We start from the raw sequence: 25,954 nt of genomic DNA, 5'->3' as shown, positions 1-25,954 counted from the left end.
TTACAAGTAATTTAATGCAAAAGTCTTTGCAGAATTCGAGCCATAAACAGCACTCATCAGTTGACTTCCATAAGTCTTTTCTGGATTGGTGTGGGTGTGTGACAAACTAAGTACTGTCAAATGCATTAATAAATTGAAAGTGTAGAAAAATAGTTCTCCATTTTTTCCCCAGTTACAGTATAGCAGGTGTACATGCAAAAAGTTGGAGGTAAAAAGTTTTCAGATAAGTTCAGATTTTGAATTCAGTGTTCCTTTGATTGACTGATCCTGTGTTTAGAACCCATTCTGCACCATTGCCTCTAAGTTCCCCACAAAAAGATGGAACTCTTAATGATGAGCTTTCCTTTCCTGCCCCTGCTTGTCAGCTTTGTACTCATTCATGGGGTCAGTAGTTAACATTGCTAAGTCAGCTGACTCCATTCTTCCCTTTGCTTAGAAATTATCCTCATTATTGTCAGAAAGAATGTCTGAAACCTGGTATGTCAGTGTCTGTTGCTACACCTCCACACATCACTTGTGTTGCTGAGATATGCTCTCATAATAATTATATGAAAATTTGAAGGACAATGCACTAAATTAACATATCCAGTGTATCTGAAAGAAGTTTATTATTTTTTTCCAGCTATAATTATGTTCATGAAAACAAACCCTTTCTCTCCCACCAATATATTCAACAGGCATAGAACAAAAACACAATTAGGGTACTGGAACATGTAATTAAGTACTGCTTAAAACTATTCTGTCCTAATTAATAGAGCCAATTTACACAATGTGAAATGTTTCCAGATACTTAGTACTGTCTAATGGTCTTTTGTAAGGCAGTCTAATCTCCCCAGGCAAGGGGGTGGAGAGAGGAAGCTGTTTTCTAACTCCATTCTCCTTTTTGAAGCAGGGGCTAAATACCAGCAGTGCTGTGCCTGTTTAGTTAACTAGAGTCATCTGAAGTTTTGGCACACTGCCTGGGCACGGACTATTTGCCAGTTGTACTGGGGACAAATATACAGACATTGGGCAAGACTAAAGTTTGGTCTGGAATAAGAATGTATTTCATACATTCAGTCTCACACACACACACACACACACACACACACACACACACACACACACACACACACACACACACACACACACACACACACACACACACACACACACACACACACACTAAGAATATTTTAAAATCATTTGAAAATAAGTAGGCAAATATAATTTAAAGACAAACATACCTTTGCATTTGTTTGTCGTCTTATCCAAAATAGCCTTTGTGGAAACAATTTTCCCATATCTAAAAATTTTTTAAAAAGGAAATAAAATATTATACTTGTGACATCCTGTTACAATAGAGACCAAGATCATGTAATTTTATTATTAAATCTTCTGTTTTCTTTTAGTTTATAATGTAACAAAATAAGAATACATTGATAGAAACAGAAAAAAATCATCTAAAGAAGAAAAAAACTTCAAACTGTAACCCTTGATTTATTAGATGTATATAGTAAGGTTTCCTCTCTAAATTTCCATAACTATATAAAGATGACAAATGTACTATGTTAAAGAAGGAGCTTATTCTTACTTTTGAAAATGTTTAATTTAAATAACGCTTAGATCTTATTTTCATCAACAAGTCTGAAACCACTTTATAAAGGTGGGCATACATTATTATTCCTACGTCATCTTATGTGTAACACATACTGCTTACCCAAGCTCGGGAGAAGTATGTGTGATTTTAAACAAACAAAAACATGTGATAGCTAACATGTTAAAACCCTAGACAGGATAAGAAGTGGTTTTAACAAGTGTTAGCTGATTGAGATGAACTCCCCCAGATAATACATTGACCAGTAACAATGTGTTAAAACTAGAAGCTGCCCTGACTTCACTAGGATTCTAAAACATATTTGCTGACACTTTAAAATTAAAAATAACCACACTCTATTTTTCCTAGAACTGACAAGCCCAAAAAGAAGTGAAAGTCTCAAAGCTGCAAAATGCTGAGTAGAACTGGTCAGGAATTTTCCAGAATCAAAATTTTCCACCACAAATTTTTGATTTTCCATCAGAAAATCATTTATAGTTCCATGGCTTTTCCACTCCTTGGCAGCCAGTCTAGGCTTCCCAGGCATTTTGTTTCCACTGCAACCTGCCAGGCAGGCAAGCCAGGAATCCGAGGGCATTTATTTTGTTTCAGAAACATCAAATTGTCCCATTGTGGGGATGTTCTGCGCTTCTGAAACAAAAATACTGTGGGATTTCAATTCCATGAAGAATTTCTAGTGGTAGTGGAGGGGAGGGTGGTTTTCCCAGATTTGGGATGTAAATATTTCCCCCTCAAAATTGTCATAGTATGCAGATTTTGTTTCCCAGTTCAGCTCTAGTACTAAGTACTCAACTCCACTTTGCTGCCGGTATTCAGCACTTCACAAGCTCAGGACCAGAAGTCATCGAGAGAGTTAGTGGCAGAATTAGGAACAGAACATGTGTCTCTTGACTCCCACTAGACCACAACTTCCTCTATTTGCGTTCAAACTACATTTAATCCAAACACAAGCAGTACATCAGGAGGAGGAATATGGAACACAGCTAGTTCTTTACACACAAAAATAACATACTGTATTACTTTAATACCTAACAGGATACTGTGTTTTTAATGTACAAGAACTGAAAATGCTAACTGAAGTACGGAAGTTGGAAAATGCTAAAACTCATCACAAATATGCATAAGCCAACATATTATGGAATGCAGGAAAGAGTGCAGCATAGGCAGCTCGTCAGCTGATACATAACCACAATAAAGAGGGGGCAGCAACTTTGAGTTGCTGGGTTCTTATGGAGCTCAGTAAGCAGTCAGACACCACTAGGGATGATGATAAGGCAACACGTTAGACCACAGCAGCCACACAGTCTAAAAGTTATTTCATTTCCTGGTATAATATAGGAATGTATGCAGATCTTTGAATATTTAGCATATTATGTAAAATGTTGTGGCAATAGCAACTTGTCACAATTCAAGGCAACTACACTTGTATTCATGAAGTTTCACTGAATTGTTTCTGAAAGAGGTAGGAATGTACTTACGAGTCAAGAAGCCAGGTGATCAAAGCCCTGGGATCTAATGGAGGCCAGTGCTATTTGCATAGAGGCCCAGTACCTTCACCGAGCACTATGTGTACCCTGCCTCCTTGCATCCTAGACAGCATAGCTCCTACAAATAACCAGCTGCCCTGGAAACCCATAAAGTGGTTTCAGTAGCATGAAGCTGTACTAGTTGCTGGAGACCTTGCCACCTGTCAAGCTACAGGGCCAGAACTCTAGAGCCATCACAGTATTTCTGTGATAGTCATACAGCAGAGGTGGCACTTTCCCTTTTTAATTCCCCATCTCCAAATAGAATATGAGGTTGTAGGCTTTCCTGCACTCATGGAAACATTCTGGTCCTTTATTTAGCTGGGTATGTACATATAGTAACGTAAATCACAGGAGTTGTTTCCTAAATACACAGGTGACTGAAGGAAGCTGAGAGGTTCTGGTAGGTACACGAGAAAGGAGACACTGCCCTTCTACATCAGAGTAGCACATACAGAAACTTTTTGTCAGACTGTACATCTCACAGTTATTAGGGTTTTGTGTGTGGCACAGAGGAACTCATGAAAACTTTTATGATGCCCAAGCATGCCCGATCCTTGTTTCTCTAGGGAATTAATATTGGGGAAATCACTTGTGTTTTAAAAGAGGCACAAGGAGGAAATAATCCAGTTTAATTCTCAGATCCCAAACTTAGTTCTCATGGTTCACAGCTGGAAATCCCCTCCATCCTTTTATTTGTGAACTAAATGTGAAACTCATCAGATAGATGACAGACAGTAAACCCACTCTGCCATTTTTACAGAGTAGAACCATCTTCAGAGTAGAATCACACTTTATGAAAAACAGTGCTTTAAAAATACTGGCAATCTCAAAATACTGAATGACTGCTAAGATGATGATCATAAATTGGGGCATAATATTTTTCCCCCAGATGAATTGTTCTCCCTCCCTACCAGGACTGATCTTGTGTTATCTTCTCCTTCTAACTGATTCAGCCTCACTTGCTTAATGTTATTGAGCTTTCTTTACACAAGATCTTGTTTTAGAATATGCTTTTTTAAATAGTATAGCAAAAAAAGTACAACCACGCACTTTGTTGATTCTAGCTTAAGCTATTTCTCTTGGGAATCATTGCATCCACGCAGCTCTTCATTTTTTTTGAAATAGTCACAAAGCACTGTTGTTGCTGGTTTTTGTTTTTTTGCTCCATTGTGGGATGCCTACTGGAATCTACTGGAATTCTGGGATTTGATGTCAAATGAAACTCCCAGCATTCCCCTCCTGGCATCCTATAAATCATCTCTTTTTTGCAGGCCATGCCATTTTTGAGCTACTGACAGGTAGCATGGAGAAAACACTGCTCACTGTTAGGGTTGAGATTAATTCTGATCAGCTTATTGGCATACATGTAGGTTCTTCTATTATTTTTAATACGTTTTTTCTGCAATGCTTTTTACCTTAAGAATAAAGTAGGCTTGCATAGGAAGTGCTGTTTGGTAACTTATAGCTCTTAACAATCACTCTTATCAGTCTCTGAAGGGAAAAACAGGCAGGTATCCTTGGCAAGCTGTCTGCTGGGAAATACAAAGTGAAGGCCAGGAGCTGCGCAGCCAGGGAATACCGTGGTCAGAAGGGAGAGAGATGTGGGTCCCCATGGAGAAAGGCAATGGCTGGGGAGCTGGAAGCTGAGGGTGGGTGCTCTTGCTAAGTCACTGAGAAGTTACATACAGAGTGAGCACTTTGTAAAACGTGTTCACACACAGGTGATGTGGTGTTTTCATCTTTTATCATTTAACATTTTATTAGGAATTGGTGTATTGGGGGAATTCCAATGAAACTTCTCAGCCTAATTTTTCATAATAAAAACTTTTATTGATTCAACATAACATTGCAAACTTAAAACCAGTGGAACCATGGCAGAGCATGCATAAAGTATTGACGTGCTTCCATAGCTCGACTGATGAGCTCACATAGGTGTGTTGGCACGGAAGGAGGGCTCCAAACCGCTCTCCTTTTTCTGGGGATGGAATGGTGTGGGAAGAGATCAGATTTGGTGACTAAGAATGGGATCCCCTGTAATCTGAGGGAGGGCTGAAAGTCAGCTGCCAGTGTCCTGTGTTCCCCACATTGTGCAAGACATAGCTAAGTGTGTGGGGGGCATTGTTCACAACCAGAACCACAATATGCTCTAGAAGAGCTGCTTGCTCGTGAATCATTGCCAGCAGCCTTTCCTGCACGTCCCTTTCTGTGTCTCAGTACTCCCTTGAAAGCCTCTGGGCCCTCTGCCAAGATGCACTGACAAAGTCAGCAAACATCTCCTGCCTTGTCTTCTTTTACTTCACTTGAAAGGTTTTTCAGGTGCTCAGCAGCTAATAAGCCTCCTGTCCACAAGGGCTGGGGCACTTCAGGTGCTACAGGAACGTACAAGATGCTGTTGGCCCAATAGTGGTCTCCACACCAACAGTGATCAAATGTTATTTGACCCCCTTACATTTGGAATCCTATCGCCATCATCTCTTCCCAGGCTGGGAAGATGGTAAGTGGTTTTCCTGCCTCATTTCCCTTTTCTATAAGGCTCATCTACAATGCAGGCTTGGGTACTGGTGGTGAGCTGTTCGTGGGTGAAGAAGGGGTAGGTTAGTAACTGCATGTGCATCTCCACGGGCTGCCCTTGTGCTGGAGGATGTTTTCTTGAGGTATGTCCCCAAAAGGCAGAGAAGAGTCTTGTTCATCGAGGAAATAAGCAAACTGGGAAGATGTGCAATGCCAGTATTTGCTTCCAGTTTGTACAGAAGTGAAAGGGATACACCATCTCCCTTGGCTGCCCTGAGAAAGCTGCAAGTACCTTGCAAATCCATGTAAAAATAGAGCATCGCCTTTGCTTTAAATTCTCTTTCGTAACTCCTACATATCAGTACAAAGAGCACTACAAAATAGACTTCAGCAGTAATTGGTTTGAACCTACAGAGTTAATTCTGAGAGTCTCATTAAAAATAGTCATGAATGCTGTACAATTTCTATGCATTTTGAAATGTGTCAGTAGCCTAGTTTTAGCAGTTTACTTCATAGAATGTAAAGGCAGCTAAAAGCTGAAGGCAGTGATTAAGTTGTGAGCCCAAATACTTTTTCTATTGCTTTTTCCGTTTCTGTATTTGCAATGCTAGCATGTTTATTGTAACCGCAATATGTTTTATTTTTAACCCCTGCGGGCCATCATCTTGAGTAGGGGCATGGCAGTCAACCAGAAGGAAGGAAGAATTACATGGTGCAAGGGAGCGGCATGTTCGGCCAATGGTTTTGGGACACGATACTTCACAAAACTAAATGCTTTAGCACATAAAGTCTCTGCTAAAGATGCCACTTTGAGTAGGGCTGGGTTTTTTTTTGGGGGGGGGGAGGGTATGAGAGGGAAACAGGGGTAGCTGCGCATATGGTGAGAGGCTCTATTCAAAATGGTAGCTGCCAGCCAGTACATGAAACAAAATTGTTTAAATCCCCCTTTACTGCTGCATTGTAATTCAGCACATAATACTTACTAGTAGTCTCCCCTATGGAGTAATTTAAGGCTGACTCTCAGCCAGGGTTTTGGAGGGCATCTCTGGCACCTGAGTGTCTGGCTTGAATTTGGCATCCTGAAGAGATCTTGGCTGTTCAGGAGAGTCTCCTCCTGGTCAGTGTCTTTGAAGATTGCTTGGGTGCCTTCTGTAGCCCTCCTCACCAGATTGCACAGAAGCCTATTCCAGGGTTTGATGATGGCTTCCGTTGCCAAAATCTGAGTCGGTTCCTCACAGAACGGGCAGGTAGCTTGAGGCTTACTGGAGGTCCTGTTGCTCTCCCTTGTGTTACTGTAGCTCTGGCAGAGCCCCTTCGCTTTGTGGCAGCACTGTTCCATATCCTGGGAATACCGCTTTTCCTACATTTGCTCTGACAGACATTAGTAGATCCTGGCATTCCAGTGACAGCTGTTCAGATAGGCCTGGATATGCACCTCTGTCTAGAGGGCAAGGAAGTCCAGGATCTCCATACAGGATCACGCAGACACACAGGGCATGGCTGATATAAATGGTATGTGGCTCCACATGTGTGAACTCGCCACGAATTGGAATCGAAAAAGGGAACTCTTGGCTGACTGCTAGCATTTAATTTGGGAGATGACATGCAGTAAAAGTGACCCTGACACAGTACAGGGCACAGAAATAAAAAGACAAGCCAATCCAGGATAGAAACCATGCAGTGTGGGATAACAGTGGGAGGACCGCCAGAAGCAGAATAGTTAATCCAAAATGCTACAGCTGTTGCACACATCCACATGTACCCTATTCAAACAACAAACAAAACCCACCCTCATTCCAGTCTAGGGTAATTAATCCACTTTGGAAGTGTAATTATGCAAAATAAGATGCCAGATAATTAAAAAATAAACTTGTGCGTGGAAGCAAGACAGTTTATCTGGAAAAAAATAAGTTAGTCCTAAGAACAAAACAAAAAGGTTTGCCATGTAGACAAGGCCTTATTGTGTATCTTATGTGCTCTCTATGCAACTTACGCACATTCTGCATGTTGCTAGATCCCTTTCTGTTTAAAAAGGGAGAGGAAAGACTACATTTAAGTACCTCCCCAAGTGAACATGGATAGCACAACAGTGCATGCAATTTTTTCAGGGAGGGTGTTAGTCAGCACTTTGCAGTTTCCAGGAGACAAAACAAAACATCCTATTTCGGAGCAATGTGGTTCAAAATATTTCACACGAAATAAAGTAAGCAAGTTCTCTGTCACAAACCTTATCACATACTGAGATGAAATGCCAAACAGACCAGCTACATTCAAGTAAAACTAAGTGTGAAGCGAGAAATCTCAGAGAGATTCTCATCCCTGCTCTGCTCTCTTTGCACTGCCCAGGAGGTACAAAGAGAATGGAGACTGCCTATAAGCAGCTACTGGGGATGAGAGCAGCACAAGGGAGTTTCCAGCAAGCAGAGTGTCAGTAGAGCTAGCTCCCGCATCTCCCCTGCTCACACCCGAAGTGCAGGAAATTGCCAAGGCAGGAGCATGTTGGGAAAGGGCATGTAGGGAGTTTAGCTGAAGCGCAAGTAACTCCTGCAATCTCAGGTTGGCATATGGCCCCTGGGATGAAACACCCAGCTGGTTCAGTTTAGAGCAGGCCTTAAGCTGAGGTTGAGGAGAAAAATCAAATGGCTCCCAGACAGAGGCTCCTCTCTGTTGCTCCCTAGAGAAACTGAGCGCACACAGAAAAACTCACCCTACATTTTTGCCCCGTTCCCAAGTACACACAAGCAGAATTCTCCAATTACTGTGCTGTCTTCAGAAACCTTTTTCTTCCCTATTTTTATATATACTATATTATTATATTATATTAAATTATATTTTCCAGTCACTTATTTCTCTAGTTGTAAAACCTTTGGTTTGATTCTGGGTAGGAAGGTCAGCAAGTGGTCGTCACCAAAATGAACAGATGCCAATCTTTGTAACCTGCTCCACCCCTATTATGTAATGATGCATAAGCATCCTCTTATAAAAATTCTGATAAAGAATCATTTCCATTTGGCAAAGTAGTGGGTATGGGGACCATGACTGTAGGATACAGCCATACATTTACCATCTCTAGGTTTTTCTTCCTTCCAGCAGTCAAGTAAGGATGGGGAGGATATATCGTTGGGTACAATTTGTTATTGTATGTTGCCTCTTGTTACTGAGAGGCAAGCAATGCCCTGAAAAACAAATCTCTTTAGAATGACAAGTCAGTTGCTTCTTGGACATCATAAAACTAATAAGACTTGCTCACTAGAACGGAAAGATGATTGACCCATCCCACTTACCCGTAATCAGTATAAGAAATCTAGAAGTAATGTTCTACAGATGCATCATCGCACTGTATGAAGTGCTGGAAATGTTCATATTAAATTCTTCACTTTTCGATGACGCCACAGAGAACAAAGGAGTCCACAAGATCTTCTTTAATACTTGCTTGAGTTCCCACTTTGAGATGTGTTGTAGGTTTGGCAAGAGATGTGCTACTTCTGGGGTCACTTTCTATAAGTCTATAATATATAACTAAACTATTGTTGTATATAAAGTAAATAAGGTCTTAAAAATGTTTAAAAAGCTTCATTTAAAATTAAATTAAAATGCAGAACCCCCAGACTGGTGGCTAGGACCCGGGCAGAGTGAGTGCCACTGAAAATCAGCTCGTGTGCCGCCTTCAGCACCCATGGCACAGGTTGCCTACCCCTGTTATAGACTTATAGAAAGAGACCTTCTAAATATGTTAAAAGTGTATTACTGGCACACGAAACCTTAAATCAGAGTGAATAAATGAAGCCTCGGCACACCACTTCTGAAAGGTTGCCAGCCCCTGATGTTAGCAATTACCAATAATAATTTGGTGCAAATAGGTGAGCTGCTCTTCAGGTTCAAAACAAATAATTGGAAGGTTTGGTTGTGTATATGATACTTTAGAAACTGCTGTAGGAGGAGCAAAAAGGAATCTCAGTCAGTGGAGGTTTTTAAGAACAAGTTAGACAAATACCTGTCAAGAACGGTCTAAGTATTTCTGCCTCAGAAATGGTCTAAGCCAGTGGTCACCAACCTTTCTCGTCTGGTGGGTGCCAGACGACAAGCCACAGAGGACTGTGGTGGTGGATGAGCATCCGCCGAAATTTCAGCAGCGACGCCTCTGGATGACGCTATTTGTCAGCGGCAAGCAGTGTCATCCAGAGGCGTTGCTGCCAAAACGCTCATCCGCCAGCCAGTATGTGGGCACCGCGTTGGGGACCCCTGGTCTAAGTCCTGCCTCAGTGCAAGAAGGATGGATGACTGCCTGAGGTCCCTTCCAGCCCTACATTTCTATGCGTCTATGAAAAGCAGAAACAGCTTTTCTATTAACCCTTGCAGTTTAGTAATCTCTCTGGATTTAATCACTGAAGTTAATTTTTTGAGGTGTAATGTGTAGAAGAGCAGACATACTGCAGGATAAAATTATATAACTTATCAATAGAGAACTGGGAAACAGCGTCCAAATTTTTGGTCAATGTTGAATACAATAGATAAAAAGGTCACTGTGTACTTTAAGAACAGGTATTTTGTTATTAGTGTATAAAGAGCTAGACCACTATACAAGTTTGCCTCTAACACACAAGAGGTGTCCAAATTCTGGAAAGTCTAATAAAGAATGATAGATTTTCCCCTCCCTCCCCCAAAAGCTGTTCTATTCTGGTTTAGCAGAGGGAGACTGGAGGTGTAGGGGGAAGAAGTGCATTTAGAATCAGAAAAAGTTTGGTATCAGAGGGGTAGCCGTGTTAGTCTGGATCTGTAAAAGCAGCAAAGAATCCTGTGGCACCTTATAGACTAACAGACGTTTTGGAGCATGAGCTTTCGTGGGTGAGTACCCCCTTCGTCAGATGCATGTAGTGGAAATTTCCAGGGGCAGGTACATATATATGCAGGCAAGCTAGAGATAATGAGGTAGTTCAATCAGGGAGGATGAGGCCCTGTTCTAGCAGTTGAGGTGTGAAAACCAAGGGAGGAGAAACTGGTTCTGTAATTGGCAAGCCATTCACAGTCTTTGTTTAATCCTGAGCTGATGGTGTCAAATTTGCAGATGAACTGAAGATCAGCAGTTTCTCTTTGAAGTCTGGTCCTGAAGTTTTTTTGCTGCAGGATGGCCACTTTAAGGTCTGCTATAGTGTGGCCAGGGAGGTTGAAATGTTCTCCTACAGGTTTTTGTATATTGCCATTCCTAATATCTGATTTGTGTCCATTTATTCTTTTCCGTAGAGACTGTCCAGTTTGGCCGATGTACATAGCAGAGGGGCATTGCTGGCATACGATGGTGTATATTACATTGGTGGACGTGCAGGTGAATGAACCGGTGATGGAGTGGCTGATCTGGTTAGGTCCTGTGATGGTGTCGCTGGTGTAGATATGTGGGCAGAGTTGGCATCGAGGTTTGTTGCATGGATTGGTTCCTGAGCTAGAGAGTTACTATGGTGCAGTGTGCAGTTACTGGTGAGAATATGTTTCAGGTTGGCAGGTTGCCTGTGGGCGAGGACTGGCCTGCCACCCAAGGCCTGTGAAAGTGTGGGATCATTGTCCAGGATGGGTTGTAGATCCCTGATGATGCGTTGGAGAGGTTTTAGCTGGGGACTGTATGTGATGGCCAGTGGAGTCCTGTTGGTTTCTTTCTTGGGTTTGTCTTGCAGTAGGAGGCTTCTGGGTACATGTCTGGCTCTGTTGATCTGTTTCCTTATTTCCTCGTGCGGGTACTGTAGTTTTGAGAATGCTTGGTGGAGATTTTGTAGGTGTTGGTCTCTGTCTGAGGGGTTACAGCAGATGCGGTTGTACCTCAGGGCTTGGCTGTAGACAATGGATCGTGTGATGTGCCCGGGATGGAAGCTGGAGGCATGAAGGTAGGTATAGCGGTCGGTAGGTTTTCGGTATAGGGTGGTGGTAATGTGACCATCACTTATTTGCACTGTGGTGTCTAGGAAGTTGACCTCCCATGTAGATTGGTCCAGGCTGAGGCTGATGGTGGGGGGGAAGCTGTTGAAATCGTGATGGAATTTTTCCACAGACTCCTTCCCATGGGTCCAGATGATGAAGATGTCATCAATGTAGTGTAGGTAGAGAAGGGGCGTGAGTGGACGAGAGCTGAGGAAGCGTTGTTCCAGGTCGGCCATAAAAATATTGGCATATTGTGGGGCCATGCGGGTGCCCATAGCGGTGCCACTGATCTGGAGATATATATTGTCATCAAATTTGAAACAGTTGTGTGTGAGGATAAAAGTTTGCTTCCTTTCACGTTATGGAAAAGTGGATAATTTTTGTCCATTCCTCACAATCTATCTGGAGGAGTAGGAATCAATATATTCTGTTAGCTTCCAATAACAATTTTTGCAAGAGAGAACTGGATCTTTGAATAAGCTTTAATCAGAATTTAGTGTGCTAGTTTTTGGTAAATCAGGTGGAAATTTAGGTTAGTGCATTAGAAAAATTATTCTTGTCACATTTTAAATCAACATTTAAAATTGACTACTCTCACTACTCAGATTGTGGTTTTGTGTTCTGTTGTAACTTTAGAGACGTAGCTCCAATGTTTTACTGCAGAAATGCTTCCATTGTCAAGTTAAATAATGAAACGCAGCAACGCAAACCATGTCAAAACTTAGTTTAATATGTTAAAAATATTATCTATGGAAAAAACCCAATGATTCAATGTACTGATATTACACTACATGCATCCATGCAGTCATGAAATGATTTAGCCAATAGCTTGTCATTCCCTCACCCCAAAACAGCCATCAGAATTAGAGAGGAAACTGCCAGTATCCCTCTCTGGCAGCAGCTAAAGATGACCCTCGGGATGGAAAGAATCAACTGAAGCCATATGTGGGAGCAAAACAGCAGCAAAGGAAGGGCATGGCAGCAGGGACAGTCCTAGGGGGAGCAGGAAAAGCAGGGTTTGTATGAGGCTTTAATCTAGTAATGAAATCTACGGATTGTATTTTTTTTTTAAACAACAAAGCAAATTTTGAATGATGGATCTGTAATTCTTTCTTTGGGCTTTGGTGATTTCACACATGACTACAGCCTAGTCTTTTCAGCGATGGCATCACCAAAAACATACCATGGAATTATAGCCCCACTATTCAGTCACCTGTCGTTTAGGTGCTCAGCATAGGTCTAACTCTGCTCCCACTCCAAAAGGAGTTTTACCATGTGACCAGTTCTATTCCCATTGAAGTCAAGGTAATCACCCACTGATTTCAAAGGAGATCAGAGGTAGGTCAAAACTGAGCACTTCTGAAAATTACATCCCAAATCTAACTGTAAACAGAAAGCCATACAGCCAACATTAATGCTCAACATTAACACAGCAGTGAAATTACTAAACTTAGTTTGGTGTGCACCTATTCAAGCAGTAGTTTCCTCATAATCAAGTTACATGATGCTTGCTTGACTTGTCATACTACCAGTATGAATAGATAGAAATTAAGACCAAAGAAACTGGAAAAGTGGGGGGGGGAAAAAAACATCAACCAGCAACTCTCCCCGTTTAACTTTACCTCTCTCAAAGAGGTCATTTTATACGTATGTAACTCAGTAAACATGCAAAGATCTTTGTCATAAGAACATAAGAACACCCATACTTGGTCAGACCAAAGGTCCATCCAGCCCAGTATCCTGTCTATCGATAGTGGTCAATGCCAGGTGCCCCAGGGGGAGTGAACCTAACAGGTAATGATCAAGTGATCTCTCTCCTGCCATTCATCTCCACCCTCTGACAAACAGATGCTAGGGACACCATTCTTTAATTTCTCATAAACATGAAACTACTGACAGGGTGGTCCTGAGGTCACACATTATTTATACCAGTTCCCACTTCCTACCAAAAAAAAAATAAGTGTCCATGTGCTGAGGGAACATAAGGAGAGTTGGCGTTTAAGCAGCAAAACTGTAAACTGAGAAAAAAATAATTTTCTGTATTTTTTTTTTTAAACAGGCCCTTCCACTCCAGGAACCCAACCTATTTTCTGCCAATTTAGTAGTCTGCTTTCCTTACAGTGTATGGATTAAGAAGGATAAAACATCTAGCAGAAACACACAGTGATTTGATCTTTGACTTCAGAAGTACATATGTAGTCTAAGTAATTGTGCCATACTTAATTTTTTTCAAATACTAACGTATGTGTCAATCAAAACATTTTTATCTTAATAGAACAGAAGTAAATATGTTATAATATCAAATTCTACCTAGTCATATTTTTTATAATACAGATGTTTAAAAATAAACTTGTTTTTATTTTTACCTATTTCGATGTTCACCGTTGCAGGAAATTATGGGGTTGAGGGGTCAGACTATTTAATGACAGTAGACTTTGAGATTCAAGATGTTAAAGCTTTATAACCATGAAAACACATTATCAACATCACATGTCAAAAAATACATACACATAATAAATGTCCTAACCCTCCCCCCCAAAAGAAAAACAAAAAACACAACACTCTAGTAAGTTATCAAGCAGCATTTTTCCTACTTTGCTATAAATGTCAATCATCATCAAAGGTCAGTTTGTGTGTATAGGGTGAAATCAACATTTACAGATAAAACTCAAATCCTGCCAAACTTACATTCTACCATAAGATATTTGGTAGTAACATTTTCCTTTTTACGTTATGTGAAACTGACAGCTTAGCAGAGTTTACTAAAAAGTTCAAAGTATATTTTTGTTTATATATGATAGGAGCTTTTCTATTTATTCTATGAATCTATTAAATATTCTGAGGGCGGCATGAATATACATTTACTGGCCAATAAATAGTCTAATCACAAATGCTGGCCGATATTGAAAACTAATACTCTTGTTATTTTATTGCATGCAAGCATTATCCAAAGCTGAATAATTCAGGTCAGTAAGAACATCAAAAGCTACTTCTATTAAATATTGCAAATAAGCAATTTATGTTGATTAGGCAGCATTTTGTTCAGTTTAGGAACACTATTTTTAAAGCAGATTAAATGTGCAGTTGTATGTGGATTATTATTACACAAATCTATTTAGAAACCTACGTACTACTATTATATTTTCAGTGTGGCACAATACAGTTGGCAACTAACATAAGGTAGTTCTACAATCAAAAGATTATAAACTTCCAAAACCAAGTCACTTGGTGAGGGTCATTTCTGTTATCTTATGAAAATATGTTTACAGCTACTCAGCAGCACTTACAAATGGTCAAACTAAATCTACAAATGCTGTTTAATCAAAATATAAGAATATATATTGTTAAAACAATCACACAAAATATCATCAGTAATTATTATTAGAAAAACCAAGTTAACATCAACCAGTCCCTATTCTTTCTTCCAGACTAATCAATATCTAGTTTAACAAACTCTTTGGAAAACTCAAACAATACAGATGATATAGAAAGATGATTTTAAAAAGACTTGGAATTCTTACCTGCTTACCTTTACAAAAAAGATACAAAAATTCCTTATTTCATTATGAATAACAAAATCATAAATTAGAATCTGTATTTTGCTACAGAATATTTACAACATATGCCTGTGTCCTAACTAGTTTAAAGGCATTTCAGTAGATGGAAGAGGTTTGCTGTTTCATACAGCTATGCAGAATAAGTGTTCTAAGCACAAAATACACTTTAATGTAAAAAAATTACCTGAAAAGAATCCCAGTTTTGGGGAGAATGTGTGTGTGTGGGAGAGAGGAGTGTCAGTGCACTGTGGAAAGAAGTGTAAGAGCAAAGTGGTATTTATTTTAAAAAAAGCAAACAGTCTCACCCTGTTCTCTTACTTTAAGATTACAGAATTCACAGGAAGTATTTGTGAATTAGGACTAAAATGTTGAATAAAAGCTGCATTTCAAAACACCCCCAATCAAAAATGAAAGCCATTTATTAACAAATACAATAAACCAACTATACCATCGTTCATGTGGCTCATACCAAAAGTATAGAAAGGGAGAAAGAAAATGGAGTTCCGCATAAACTATAGAAAAACACAACTCATTTGGAGGCAAAATGAAGAAGTCCTCCTCAGGTTTAAGCAACTCAACCCTGGAGCGTTTTTACTACAGTCTGACAACTTCTTTTAGTTCTTGGTTTCCCGTCCACACGTGATCCCAAATCTACATAAGGAATGTGGAAGCTGAGAATTAAACAAGGTGGAATGCTAATATATGTTTACAGACAAGCATGATAACTATGTAGACCTACACATGTGGATTTACCAATGCACGCTGCCCTAATCTGAAGGCAAGGAAACAGTTGTATATTCAGTCATAAATTCTAGCAACAGAGTGATCTGAAAGCTAGTTGGGAAATGGAGTTAAAGGGAAATGGTCCATTTCGTAAAGCCCAGACTAAAAGCTCACCAGGAATAACTGTGAACAGACACAGAATGCAGTTAAAGAACATGCACCACTGTATGTAACCCTCTCCTTTCCCTTCATGCTCTAACCAGTCAAGATCAGCTGGAAAGCGTGACTTGACGATTCCTAGATTTGTATATCTAGAGGCCGGTTATGGTATGTTGTCAGTGGAAGGCCTCTGAAAGCATGTCACACAAGTCAAAAGAAAGACCTACTGCCGGTTTGCGTGACTAAGATGACACAAAGCAGACTTAATGGGCCTTAGATTTGGTGCAGTGGTGTTCAAACCATTTTTAGGCAAAGATACTCATCTGTTCTTAAATCAAGCTCTCATGAGGAGCTAAGTGACTTCAGCTCTGTTGGGTAGGCAGGGGGGAATCCTCACATGTTTAAATAATCTCTGATCCCTTTCAACTTTATGTGAACTGTAGTGAATAACCAGATTAATGCCATAAATCTATTAGAAAAACATGCAGAACAATATATGCTCTACTTTAAACTAGCCATAGTATGATGGTACTCAACTCCTGATTAAAGGGTGTGTGAATTAACTTCAGACTAACATTATGGGGTTTCTGTTGTATCCATCAGCACTCTGATTATTTTCTTTAATGTCTAATAACGTAATGTCAATCTTACTGAAACTGCATTAAAAGGACAAGTTATTCTAAATCACTGCTTGAACCTCCACAGGCACCATTTCTTGTCACCTTAATAAGCTGGCATGTAGATTTGATTCTGACTTGGTACTGCTTCCCTGGTCTCAAATCACAGCTGTGCTGAATAGCAAATATCTCAGTTTCAATAGGGAAAAGGTTGGCTCTCAAGTAGTTCACCCCAAAAATACTGCAGCAGGGTCAAAATACTGCAGCAGGGCATTTAAGTGCCTTTATGTTATTGAGTGGAAACATCAACTCTCATATTGTTGATCATAATTGGGTGGCTCTGTTGCGAAGATGTCTGCAGTAGTCTTAAGTGCTGAGAGACTGGGGCAGAGGAATGCGCTTTTAGAAAAAATGCGATCCATTTGCTGCCCAATTTTAGATACACAAGCAATCACTAGTTCTAACACAAAATGCAACCTTGGCTGTTGATGCATCAGGGTCATTCAGTACCACTTCCTTAGTTTTACTCTGCTGAAGAAACACAAACTTGTGAATACTGATTAAAACAAGCAGGAGGCAGAGTTTGCTTTCTACAGTTTTGCAGCAAGAAGAAATGGTAGTTACTTATCTGGAAATTTGGTTTTCTGTAACCTAGATATATACTGTTTCAGTTCAAATCACCATTATGCAGCTCTGGTCCCATTAGTCAAGTAATCTTAGCCAATCATGACTGAAGTCTTTTGGATCTACTACATTCTCAACCTAATTTTATTCTCAGATGGTAACTCCATTGCTTGTGAAAGGATCAGCAGCGTGAACCGTCCCCCTTTAGGATACTAAATGACTATCTGAAAGAAACCAAAAGCTGAACATAAGGATGAATTACAGTGTATGAATCTTTGCTACTGCAGTGGTTATCTGACAATGCCTTCTTCAAAGTCTAGCTGGAAAACTTCGAACATGCTTGAATGAAAGCTACTCAGAAGTGGGGAAACATAACGGACAACACAATTTTATTGTATTTTATGATAGATAGACAGAATCCAGAGAAACTATGTGGACATGTGAAGATGAACTAATTCTTCAATAACCCTGTAATGTCTGCATCCCGTGTCAGAAACCAACTCCTTAGGCTGTATCTAGGTCAGACTGCAGTTCTTCCTGCACACCCACAGGATCAGTACAGAGGGGAAATGCTGTGTGGGAAGGCCAGGGAATGAACCTTGCAGATCAAATGACTCAGACCACAATATCTCAAAAAGTTTAGTAGCAATTAAACATCTAACAATGAACACAGTGAAAATGAGGTAGGATCAGAAGCTAAAAGAGAGAAGTTAAAAATTACTTAGACAAGTTAGATGTTTTCAAGTCACCAGGGCCTATTCAATGCATCCTAGAATACTTAAGACACTGACTCCGGAGATAACTGAGCCATTGGCAATTATCTTTGCAAAGTCATGGAAGGCGGGTGAGATTCTAGAGGACTGAAAAAGGGCAAATATAGTGCCAATCGATAAAAAAAAGAGAAAAAGGACAACCTGGGGAATTACAAACCAGTCAGCTTAACTTCAGTAGCTGGAAAAATAATGGAGCAACTAATCAGGCAGTCAGTTTGCAAACACCTAAAAGATAATAAGGTGCTAAGTAACAGTCAGCACGGATTTGTCAAGAACAAACCATGTTTAAGCAACCTAATAATTTTCTTTGACAGGGTAACAAGCCTTGTGGATGCCGCGGTTGGAGAGGGAAAGAGACAGATGTGGTATATATTGACTTTAGTTGAGGCTTTTGATACTGGCTTGCATGACCTTTTCATAAAACAAACTAGAGAAATACAACCTAGATGGAGCTACATAGAGTGTATGCATAACTGGTTGGAAAACCATTCTCAGAAAGTAGTTATTAGTGGTTCACAGTTGAGTGGGGTCCCGCAGGGATGAGTTCTGGGTCCAGTTCTGTTCAGTATCTTCACCACTTATAAAGTTGGTGGATGATACCAAGCTGGGAGGGGTTGCGAGAGTGCTTTGGGAGATAGGATTAAATTCAAAATGACCTGGACAAACTGGAGAAATGGTCTGAAATAGGATGAAATTCAATATGGACAGATGCAATACTCCACTTAGGAAGGAACAATCAGTTGCACACATACAAAATGGGAAATGACTGTCTAGGATCAAAAGCTAAATATGAGTCAATAGTGTAAAACTGTTGCAAAAAAGCCAAACATCATTCCAGGAGTGTCGTAAGGAAGACATGAGAAGTAATTCTTCTGCTCTGCTCCATACTAATTAGGCCTCAACTGAAGTACTGTGTCTGGGCGCCACATTTCAGGCAAGATATGGATAAATTGGAGAAAGTCCAGAGAAGAGCAACAAAAATGATTAAAGGTCTAGAAAACATGACCCATGAGGGAAGATTGAAAATATTAGATTTGTTTAGTCTGGAGAAGAGAAGATTGAGGCAGGGCATCATAACAGTTTTCAAGTATATAAAAGGCTGTTACAAGAAGGAGGGTGAAAAATTGTTCTCTTTAACCTTTGAAGATAGGACAAGAAGCAATGGGCAATTTAGGTTAGACATTTGGAAAAAAACTTCCTGGCAGGGTGGTTGAGCACTGAAATAAATTGCCTGAAAAGGTTGTGGAATCTCCACCATTGGAGATTTTTAAGAGCAGGTTAGCCAAACACCTGTCAGGAATGGTCTAGATAATACTTAGTCCTGCCTTGAGAGCAGGGGACTGGTCTAGATGACCTCTCGAGGTCCCTTCTGATCCTACGATTCTATGAATTCAGTGATTTTTTTCAAAAGCTGTTCCAGGGATTAAAATAACCCATACCTTTCAAAGTACAATATGAAACGCAATTACAGTGAAAGGAAGAAATCACAAATTCACAGATTACTGGGTCAATAAGAGAGATCTGCAAGCAAATTAAAGCTTAGTGAGAAAGGATTGGGGCTGTCTTCTATACCACACTATATTGCCAGAACGTCAGAGGGTGAAGAAATTGACACTCAGCCCTCGTCCAGACTAACCCGCGGCATCGGCGGGTTAAAATCGATTGCTCGGGGATCGATATATCGCGTCTAGTCTGGACGCGGTGTATCGATCCCCGAGCGCGCTTACATCGATTCCGGAACTCCATCAATCCGAACGGAGTTCCGGAATCGACACGGAGAGCCGCGGACATCGATGCAGCGCCGTCCAGACTGGTGAGTACCTCGATTTTAGAAATTCGACTTCAGCTACGTTATTCACGTAGCTGAAGTTGCGTATCTAAAATCGATTTTAATTTCTAGTCTGGACGTGGCCTCAGTCAGATGTTCTTCTGAAACCCCTAGCTGGGATGAGCTCACCAAGGAGAATGCCAGGAAATTGCCTGCCAGAAAAATAAAGGAGAGCAGTTATTGCCAAGTTCTGACCTCTGTCACTACAGCAAAGCAACTTGAGGGAAAAATCCTGAGTATGTGTCTTCCATACTAAAGGAGATCAAACTTAGGGTTGTCAAAATGACACAAACAAGGATGAGCAGAAGAGAACTCTCTTGGATTCTGCAGAGATAGGAATCACTGACTCAAGTACCTACTATGACACTCTCAGGGTAAGCTTCTCAAGAACTATTTACAATTCTACTGACCTAAGGGTATGGCTACACTTGCACTTGAGAGTGTGGTTGCAGCGCCAGTGCTGGGAGAGAGCTCTCCCAGCGCTGCACGTACTCCACATCCTGATGGGGTTTAGCTTGCAGCGCTGGGAGCCGCGCTCCCAGTGCTGCGGCACTGTTTACACTGGCGCTTCACAGCACTGTATCTTGCAGTGCTCCGGGGGGTGTTTTTTTCACACCCCTGAGCGAGAAAGTTGCAGCACTGTAAAGCGTCAGTGTAACCAAGGCCCAAGTCTCTCGCACTGATGAAAACTGGGAACAAAGGCAAACACTGTGATGAGAGGTATTCTCCTCTGGACAACAAGCTAAAACCAGGAGTTTATTATCCCCTCCCCAAAAAGTATTTCAGTTTCTGCCTGTTACTTATGGAAAGAAGAGGGTTAGTCTAACTACCACAGAGATGAAATGGGAAAACTATATGCCCTCAAGACACTAAGATGTCTTCTACCCTAGAAGCACATTATTTCTCCATTCACAGAATCACTAATCCATAGCTTTTTGCCTTAAAACCTGGTGGGCCTCTCCTCCCTTTGCAGCAGAGATTTAAACAAGTATCTGGATTCTCTAGAGCTGCGCTGTGTAAGTGAACCAGAATGCATGCTCTGCACTAAATGACTGTACACTAATGGGCTACTTCTCCAGTCCAGTATAAATCCATAGCACACCAATATATTTCAGGGCTTTGCCTCAGGACACAATTTATTAGTTAGTAAAACTTAGGCAAAGTACCAAAATAAAGCATTTTCTTTGCCCAACATGGGCTATAATCGCCTGAGGCTTTTCCCCCCCTCGCCTCTCAGCCAGAGCCCAGACCCAGCAACTCGCATGGTAGTCTTCCTACACCCTGAAGTTCTCACTCCTCAAGCCTCCTGGGACCTATGGCTGGGTTCTTTCTCCTAATCCAGGGACTCCTGCCATTCTCCAGTTCAACTGACCTGTTCAAGCCATCACCTGACCCCTAACTCCACAGCCTCAGCTGATAAGCCACAGGTGGGGCTGGGCCCGTCTCCTCTTAAAAGGGCTAGTCACCCTGCAACAGTTACACTTTTCAAAATAATTTGACAGAGCGTTTTGTGATCCTGCACTCTTGATTGTATCATCCTATTTGTTCACATATTTGCTCATCTGCAAAATTCTGTAATGTGCAGAGGCTGCCCTGATTTTAAGGGGAATTAGTGAAGTTTGACTGCATAAGCAATTAAAGAAATTGATGGAAATAATCCTAAAATTCCCCATGGAACAAAACACACAGCTCATCTGGGAAGAAGCAGAAAATTGATCTTGAGTCTCTTTGCATCATTTTTATATTGTCATAGCACTGTATAGTCAAGTGGCATGACTTTCAACGAGTTACTCATGATTAATATCAATGTAAGAAACAACAGAATCAGGCCCAGCAGTCTGACATCAATAAACGTTTAAAATACTTTAATTCTATATGCAAGAATACAAAGGTTCATAAACCTCAGAGACACAAAACCTGCCATCTACTTTACAGGTGCAGAAGTCTATTTTGCAGCAGAACTAGCATGGTTCTACTAGGCTGGCGGGGGTGAGACATATAGGGTGGTAAGTAACTGAAATAATCACACATGGTTACACACACCCCATACACAAGCCATTGATCCATAAAGGAGCTCTGTACAGTATTATACAGAGAGATGTGATGTGGGGCAGGAGGATCAGATACTACATGGCTCTTCCCCCCCACCCCCCTGCCCAGCTATGCTGGAGGAAAAAGAATGCTTACTGTACAGGAGTGACATGCAGAAACCCTGCTATCATTCTGACCTTGAGAGGAGGACTGCTCTCTCACTTTACGTCGGACAGTTTCCAAGCACCCAGCCAAATTATTCAGGATGAATGCTATGGAGAAGCCACAAGGGGGGGCAGGGGGAGACAGTGAGCATGCAGTTCAACTGGCATTGAGCTTTTATACTGCTTAAATGCCAAGCCTTTTGCAACACAGACCCAACATTAGTTTGATAGCAAACTGGGGAGTCTTCTTGCTCCCATTACAACCAATGGGAAAGGTAGGCTCTTCCAGGTGGTGATCAGTACTTTCCAGGATTAGGCCCTTGGAATCATACTGCAAATATATAACAAGCAAAAATTAAGACTGCTGTTCTCTTGTGGGCATATTATTTTTGTACACATGCCCACCCACCCACCCCATTTGTTAACATGGAGTGAAACAAGCTAAGATGCCAGTTCAAAAGGATGGAAAAAGGGGTGCCGGGGGGGGGGAGGGGGGAGAAAGCACGCTGATATGAAATATTGTTTATATCCAAATCCTAAATAATGTCTTCTTAAAAATAAATCATTAACTACAATGTGTTTTAAAGCAGCATGTCTTTCTATACACAAGATCCAAAAAATTAACATTCTTCAGAATAAAAAGGTCACAATTTTTTGCCCAAAATATATGCCAGTGTCTTCGTAATATGAGAGGTTAAGAGGGAACTTTTGGTACCAACTTAAATTAAAAACAAGCAAAAGAACAAGATAAATATTTTGCAGAGGATCTGATCTCAGCAAATCAGTGTACTTCAAAGCTTCTTCTCTGGGAAAAATGGAGTTGGATTCTAAACTAGATGAAAGAGAGGACATGGAAACAACAGGATAAAAGTGCAGAACACACATGGCAATTTATTTTTGTTACTGAAGTCATGATCCTGCAACCCATTGCACAAGTATCCCTTACTCACGTGAGTTGCCCCACTTACTTCAGTGAAACTGTTTGTGTGAGTAAAGGTTACAAGAACAGTCTCCAAAATCAGCTGTTTCATTTTATCATCATCACAAATGATTCTTTTACATTTCCTGTACGGTAACATTTGGCATTCCAATTAATTTTTTTCTCTGTACTGTATATCTGTTTGCAAGCATTAATATTTTAAATGGCAGGGTGTTAGCTACATTCCAGAGGGGGGGTAATTCTATAGCTTTGATTTGCGCCAAGAGTTGTTTAAATTACACTAATGCAAGAGGCACTTTTTGAATGTCATTACAAGATAGAATGGTAGGGTTTGTGGGAAAGATTTCAAGCCCTGGGTTAACATTTTATACCATACTTTGAAGATAATTTACAGTTTTCTCTCCACTTCCTCAGTAACAAAGGACAGTCAGAGCTGGCAGGGCCTGAATTTGCTCGTTTATTTACATTTGCTGTTCTTTTTAAATGCAAAAAACATTGCAATGGTTTATTTTTCATTTTGCTTATGATTTGGGCACAGGGTTATTTTATCAAACCTACCGTGTGTCCTGAACATTAGCAATGCTGCATTAAAATCCCCCTAATAAAATGTTACCAATACAAATAATTGGCCTCAGAATGTGACAAGAGAAAACTGTTCACTTTTCTCCTTCACAGGGTTGGATAATTTTAACATTACATCGTTCAGACTTTAGTAGAATGAGCCTTTTACAATGTGGGTAACAAGACAACTATTGTTTCAAAGACTTAAGTGAGACTGCATTGGAGCCTAAGCTGTAATTAATTTTAAAATCTTGTTCTCATATAGGACTTCCTTTTCTTTACAGAAAACTGCCCCTATTGTCATCAAGATAGCAGTCTGAAAGTTCATGTGGGGAAAATCCAACTCAGAGTCCAAGCTGTGAAGCACTTTTGAAGAGTGTCTGTAGCTGAAAATGACTGTGTCTGAATCTTCGGGTCATGCTGGATAGCTTATGGAGAAGTGACAGTTTTTGGAATCAGCTGTCCGGAACCAGCTAAACTGATTGTTTTAATACTTCTTAACATTTATAGTAGCCAACACTGCTGCTACTTACTAAGGATCATGTTCCCATATCCCACATGAGGGCAGACCACACCCTGCCACGGAAAAACCTCCAAGAAGGGTCCCTGGGGAAAAATATACCATAAGCTGCTCCTAGCAGATTTTTCCCTGTGCTCTTCTGTAGGGGAGAAGGATTGCCCCTCCACAGAATGAAAGCCTGTGGATCCCATAGTATGTGCAGGCAACATGCTGCCGTATCAATTCTCTCCTACTTGAAATCCTCAGCTGAGTGGCTGCAGACCACTGTAGCCAGTGCTTCCTTCACCAGCAGCTGACTTTGAAACATAAAGAGTGAATTCCTCTCCCTCACCCTGCATCAGAACCCTGACCCCACAGATGACTTTCCATGGGATGCGGCCTGGGGTGGAGTGATGAGGAGGTGGTTGACTCCCACTTCTGTGAGCAAAGAACAAGCTGTGCATGATGACTCATCCACGTGTGGCTCTTGCTGAAGGGTGGGAACAACTGGACCCAGAGTTGCCAATGTGCTGTTGCCATCAAAGGAAATTCTGACTCAGGCTGTCAAAATTATTATTTGATTTATTCTTACATCTAGAAGAAATTTAATCATCACATTGAAGATGGAGTTTACAATGGTCGCTATTATTAAGTTAAGTTTTTACCTGCTTTTGCTTTAAACACAAAAGCCTCTCAGGAGGCGCACAGCACCTCCAAGGATCAGGCGTGAAATGACAACTCTCTCTTCCCTTCTTTCAAGCTCCCCCTAAAAACACACAAAGCCTTTCAATAATAATCCACTAGAAGATATGAATCTAGAACAAAAAGATCCATGCACCCATCAAGATTACTTTGAGAGTGGGCCCTTATTTGATCATGCACTATAAACATCTTTCAACTTTACTTTCTGTCCAGTTAATATGTAAACACTTAGGAGACGGGACAGCGTCTTCCTTCGTCTGTGCAATGTCAGTACAGCCACTCATTAGCACCCACACAAGAAGCTTTGTTTGTTACAGTTAAATTTGCTCAAGTGCACTAGCAAATCACCACGTCACAGAAATTACCACTTAAGACAACATTAACACCTTATGCCAAGCACAATTCCCATGATATGCCACCCAAACGCCATTATTCACAAATGTCTCTATGCTGCCTGAAAAGATAACCTGTCAGGAATAAAGGTATTTCAGTCTCCGTCTCCCATCAGTCTTGGGCCTGCTTATTAAAAATGACAACAAGGGCTCCTATAGAAATGAGGTCCCTTCTTTTTTCAACTAAACTCAGCTGAGAATCAATGGCAACCACCAACAGGCAGAAAAGGTTTTAAATTAAATACTAGTTTTAGAAAATAGACAGGTGAAGCGCCAGGCAAGTGGAGAAGGCACAACTGAGAGAGTTTTGTGTTGCAGACTCTGTGTTATATAAGGCCAACAGCAGCAGGCCTTGAAGCAGGAACACAGAGTAGCTGCTGGTACCAGACAGTATAACTGAACATCACAGTCATGTACTGTGTAGTTCTATTCCCCCCGCCCCCCAGTAAAAAGTAGAATAAAACTCTTCTGTAAACAGGATGTTACTCATTTCTTGTCCAGAGATGTTTGCAATCAACCAATCAATCAATAAAATAAATAAAAATCTCTTAAGAATGATTTAAAAACTTCTCCCTCCCACACAACATATTTCACTACTCTGTTTAATTATAATGCAAAACAAATGTAAAGTTTCACCTCAACTATGAGATACAGACACACTTAGATTCAAATATTACAAGACCAGAAGGGACCACTGTGATCATCTAGTCTGACTTCTTGTATGACACAGGCCACAGAACTTCCCCAAAATAATTCCTAAATAGTATCTTTTAGAAAAAAATACAATCTGGATTTAAAAGTTGTTAGTAATGGAGAATCCACCATAATCCTTGGTAAATT

The 25,954-nt window shown here is 40.7% G+C and overlaps 1 protein-coding gene across 4 annotated transcripts in view; it reads right to left on the bottom strand.

Moving 5' to 3' along the window:
* Positions 1-25,954, bottom strand: part of RBMS1 (RNA binding motif single stranded interacting protein 1) — a 198,141-nt gene that overhangs the window by 64,394 nt on the left and 107,793 nt on the right. For all 4 annotated transcript variants that reach the window (XM_050969310.1, XM_050969311.1, XM_050969313.1 and 1 more), the window contains exon 3: positions 1,227-1,285. In XM_050969310.1, the coding sequence (XP_050825267.1) occupies positions 1,227-1,285 (59 nt within the window). The remainder of the gene's footprint in view (positions 1-1,226; positions 1,286-25,954) is intronic.

This window comes from Gopherus flavomarginatus, chromosome 10 (assembly GCF_025201925.1).
Source record: "Gopherus flavomarginatus isolate rGopFla2 chromosome 10, rGopFla2.mat.asm, whole genome shotgun sequence".
In the NCBI taxonomy this organism is placed as follows: domain Eukaryota; kingdom Metazoa; phylum Chordata; order Testudines; family Testudinidae; genus Gopherus; species Gopherus flavomarginatus.
The sequence above is the reverse complement of the archived record's forward strand: the minus strand, read 5'-3'. Positions and strand labels throughout refer to the sequence as shown.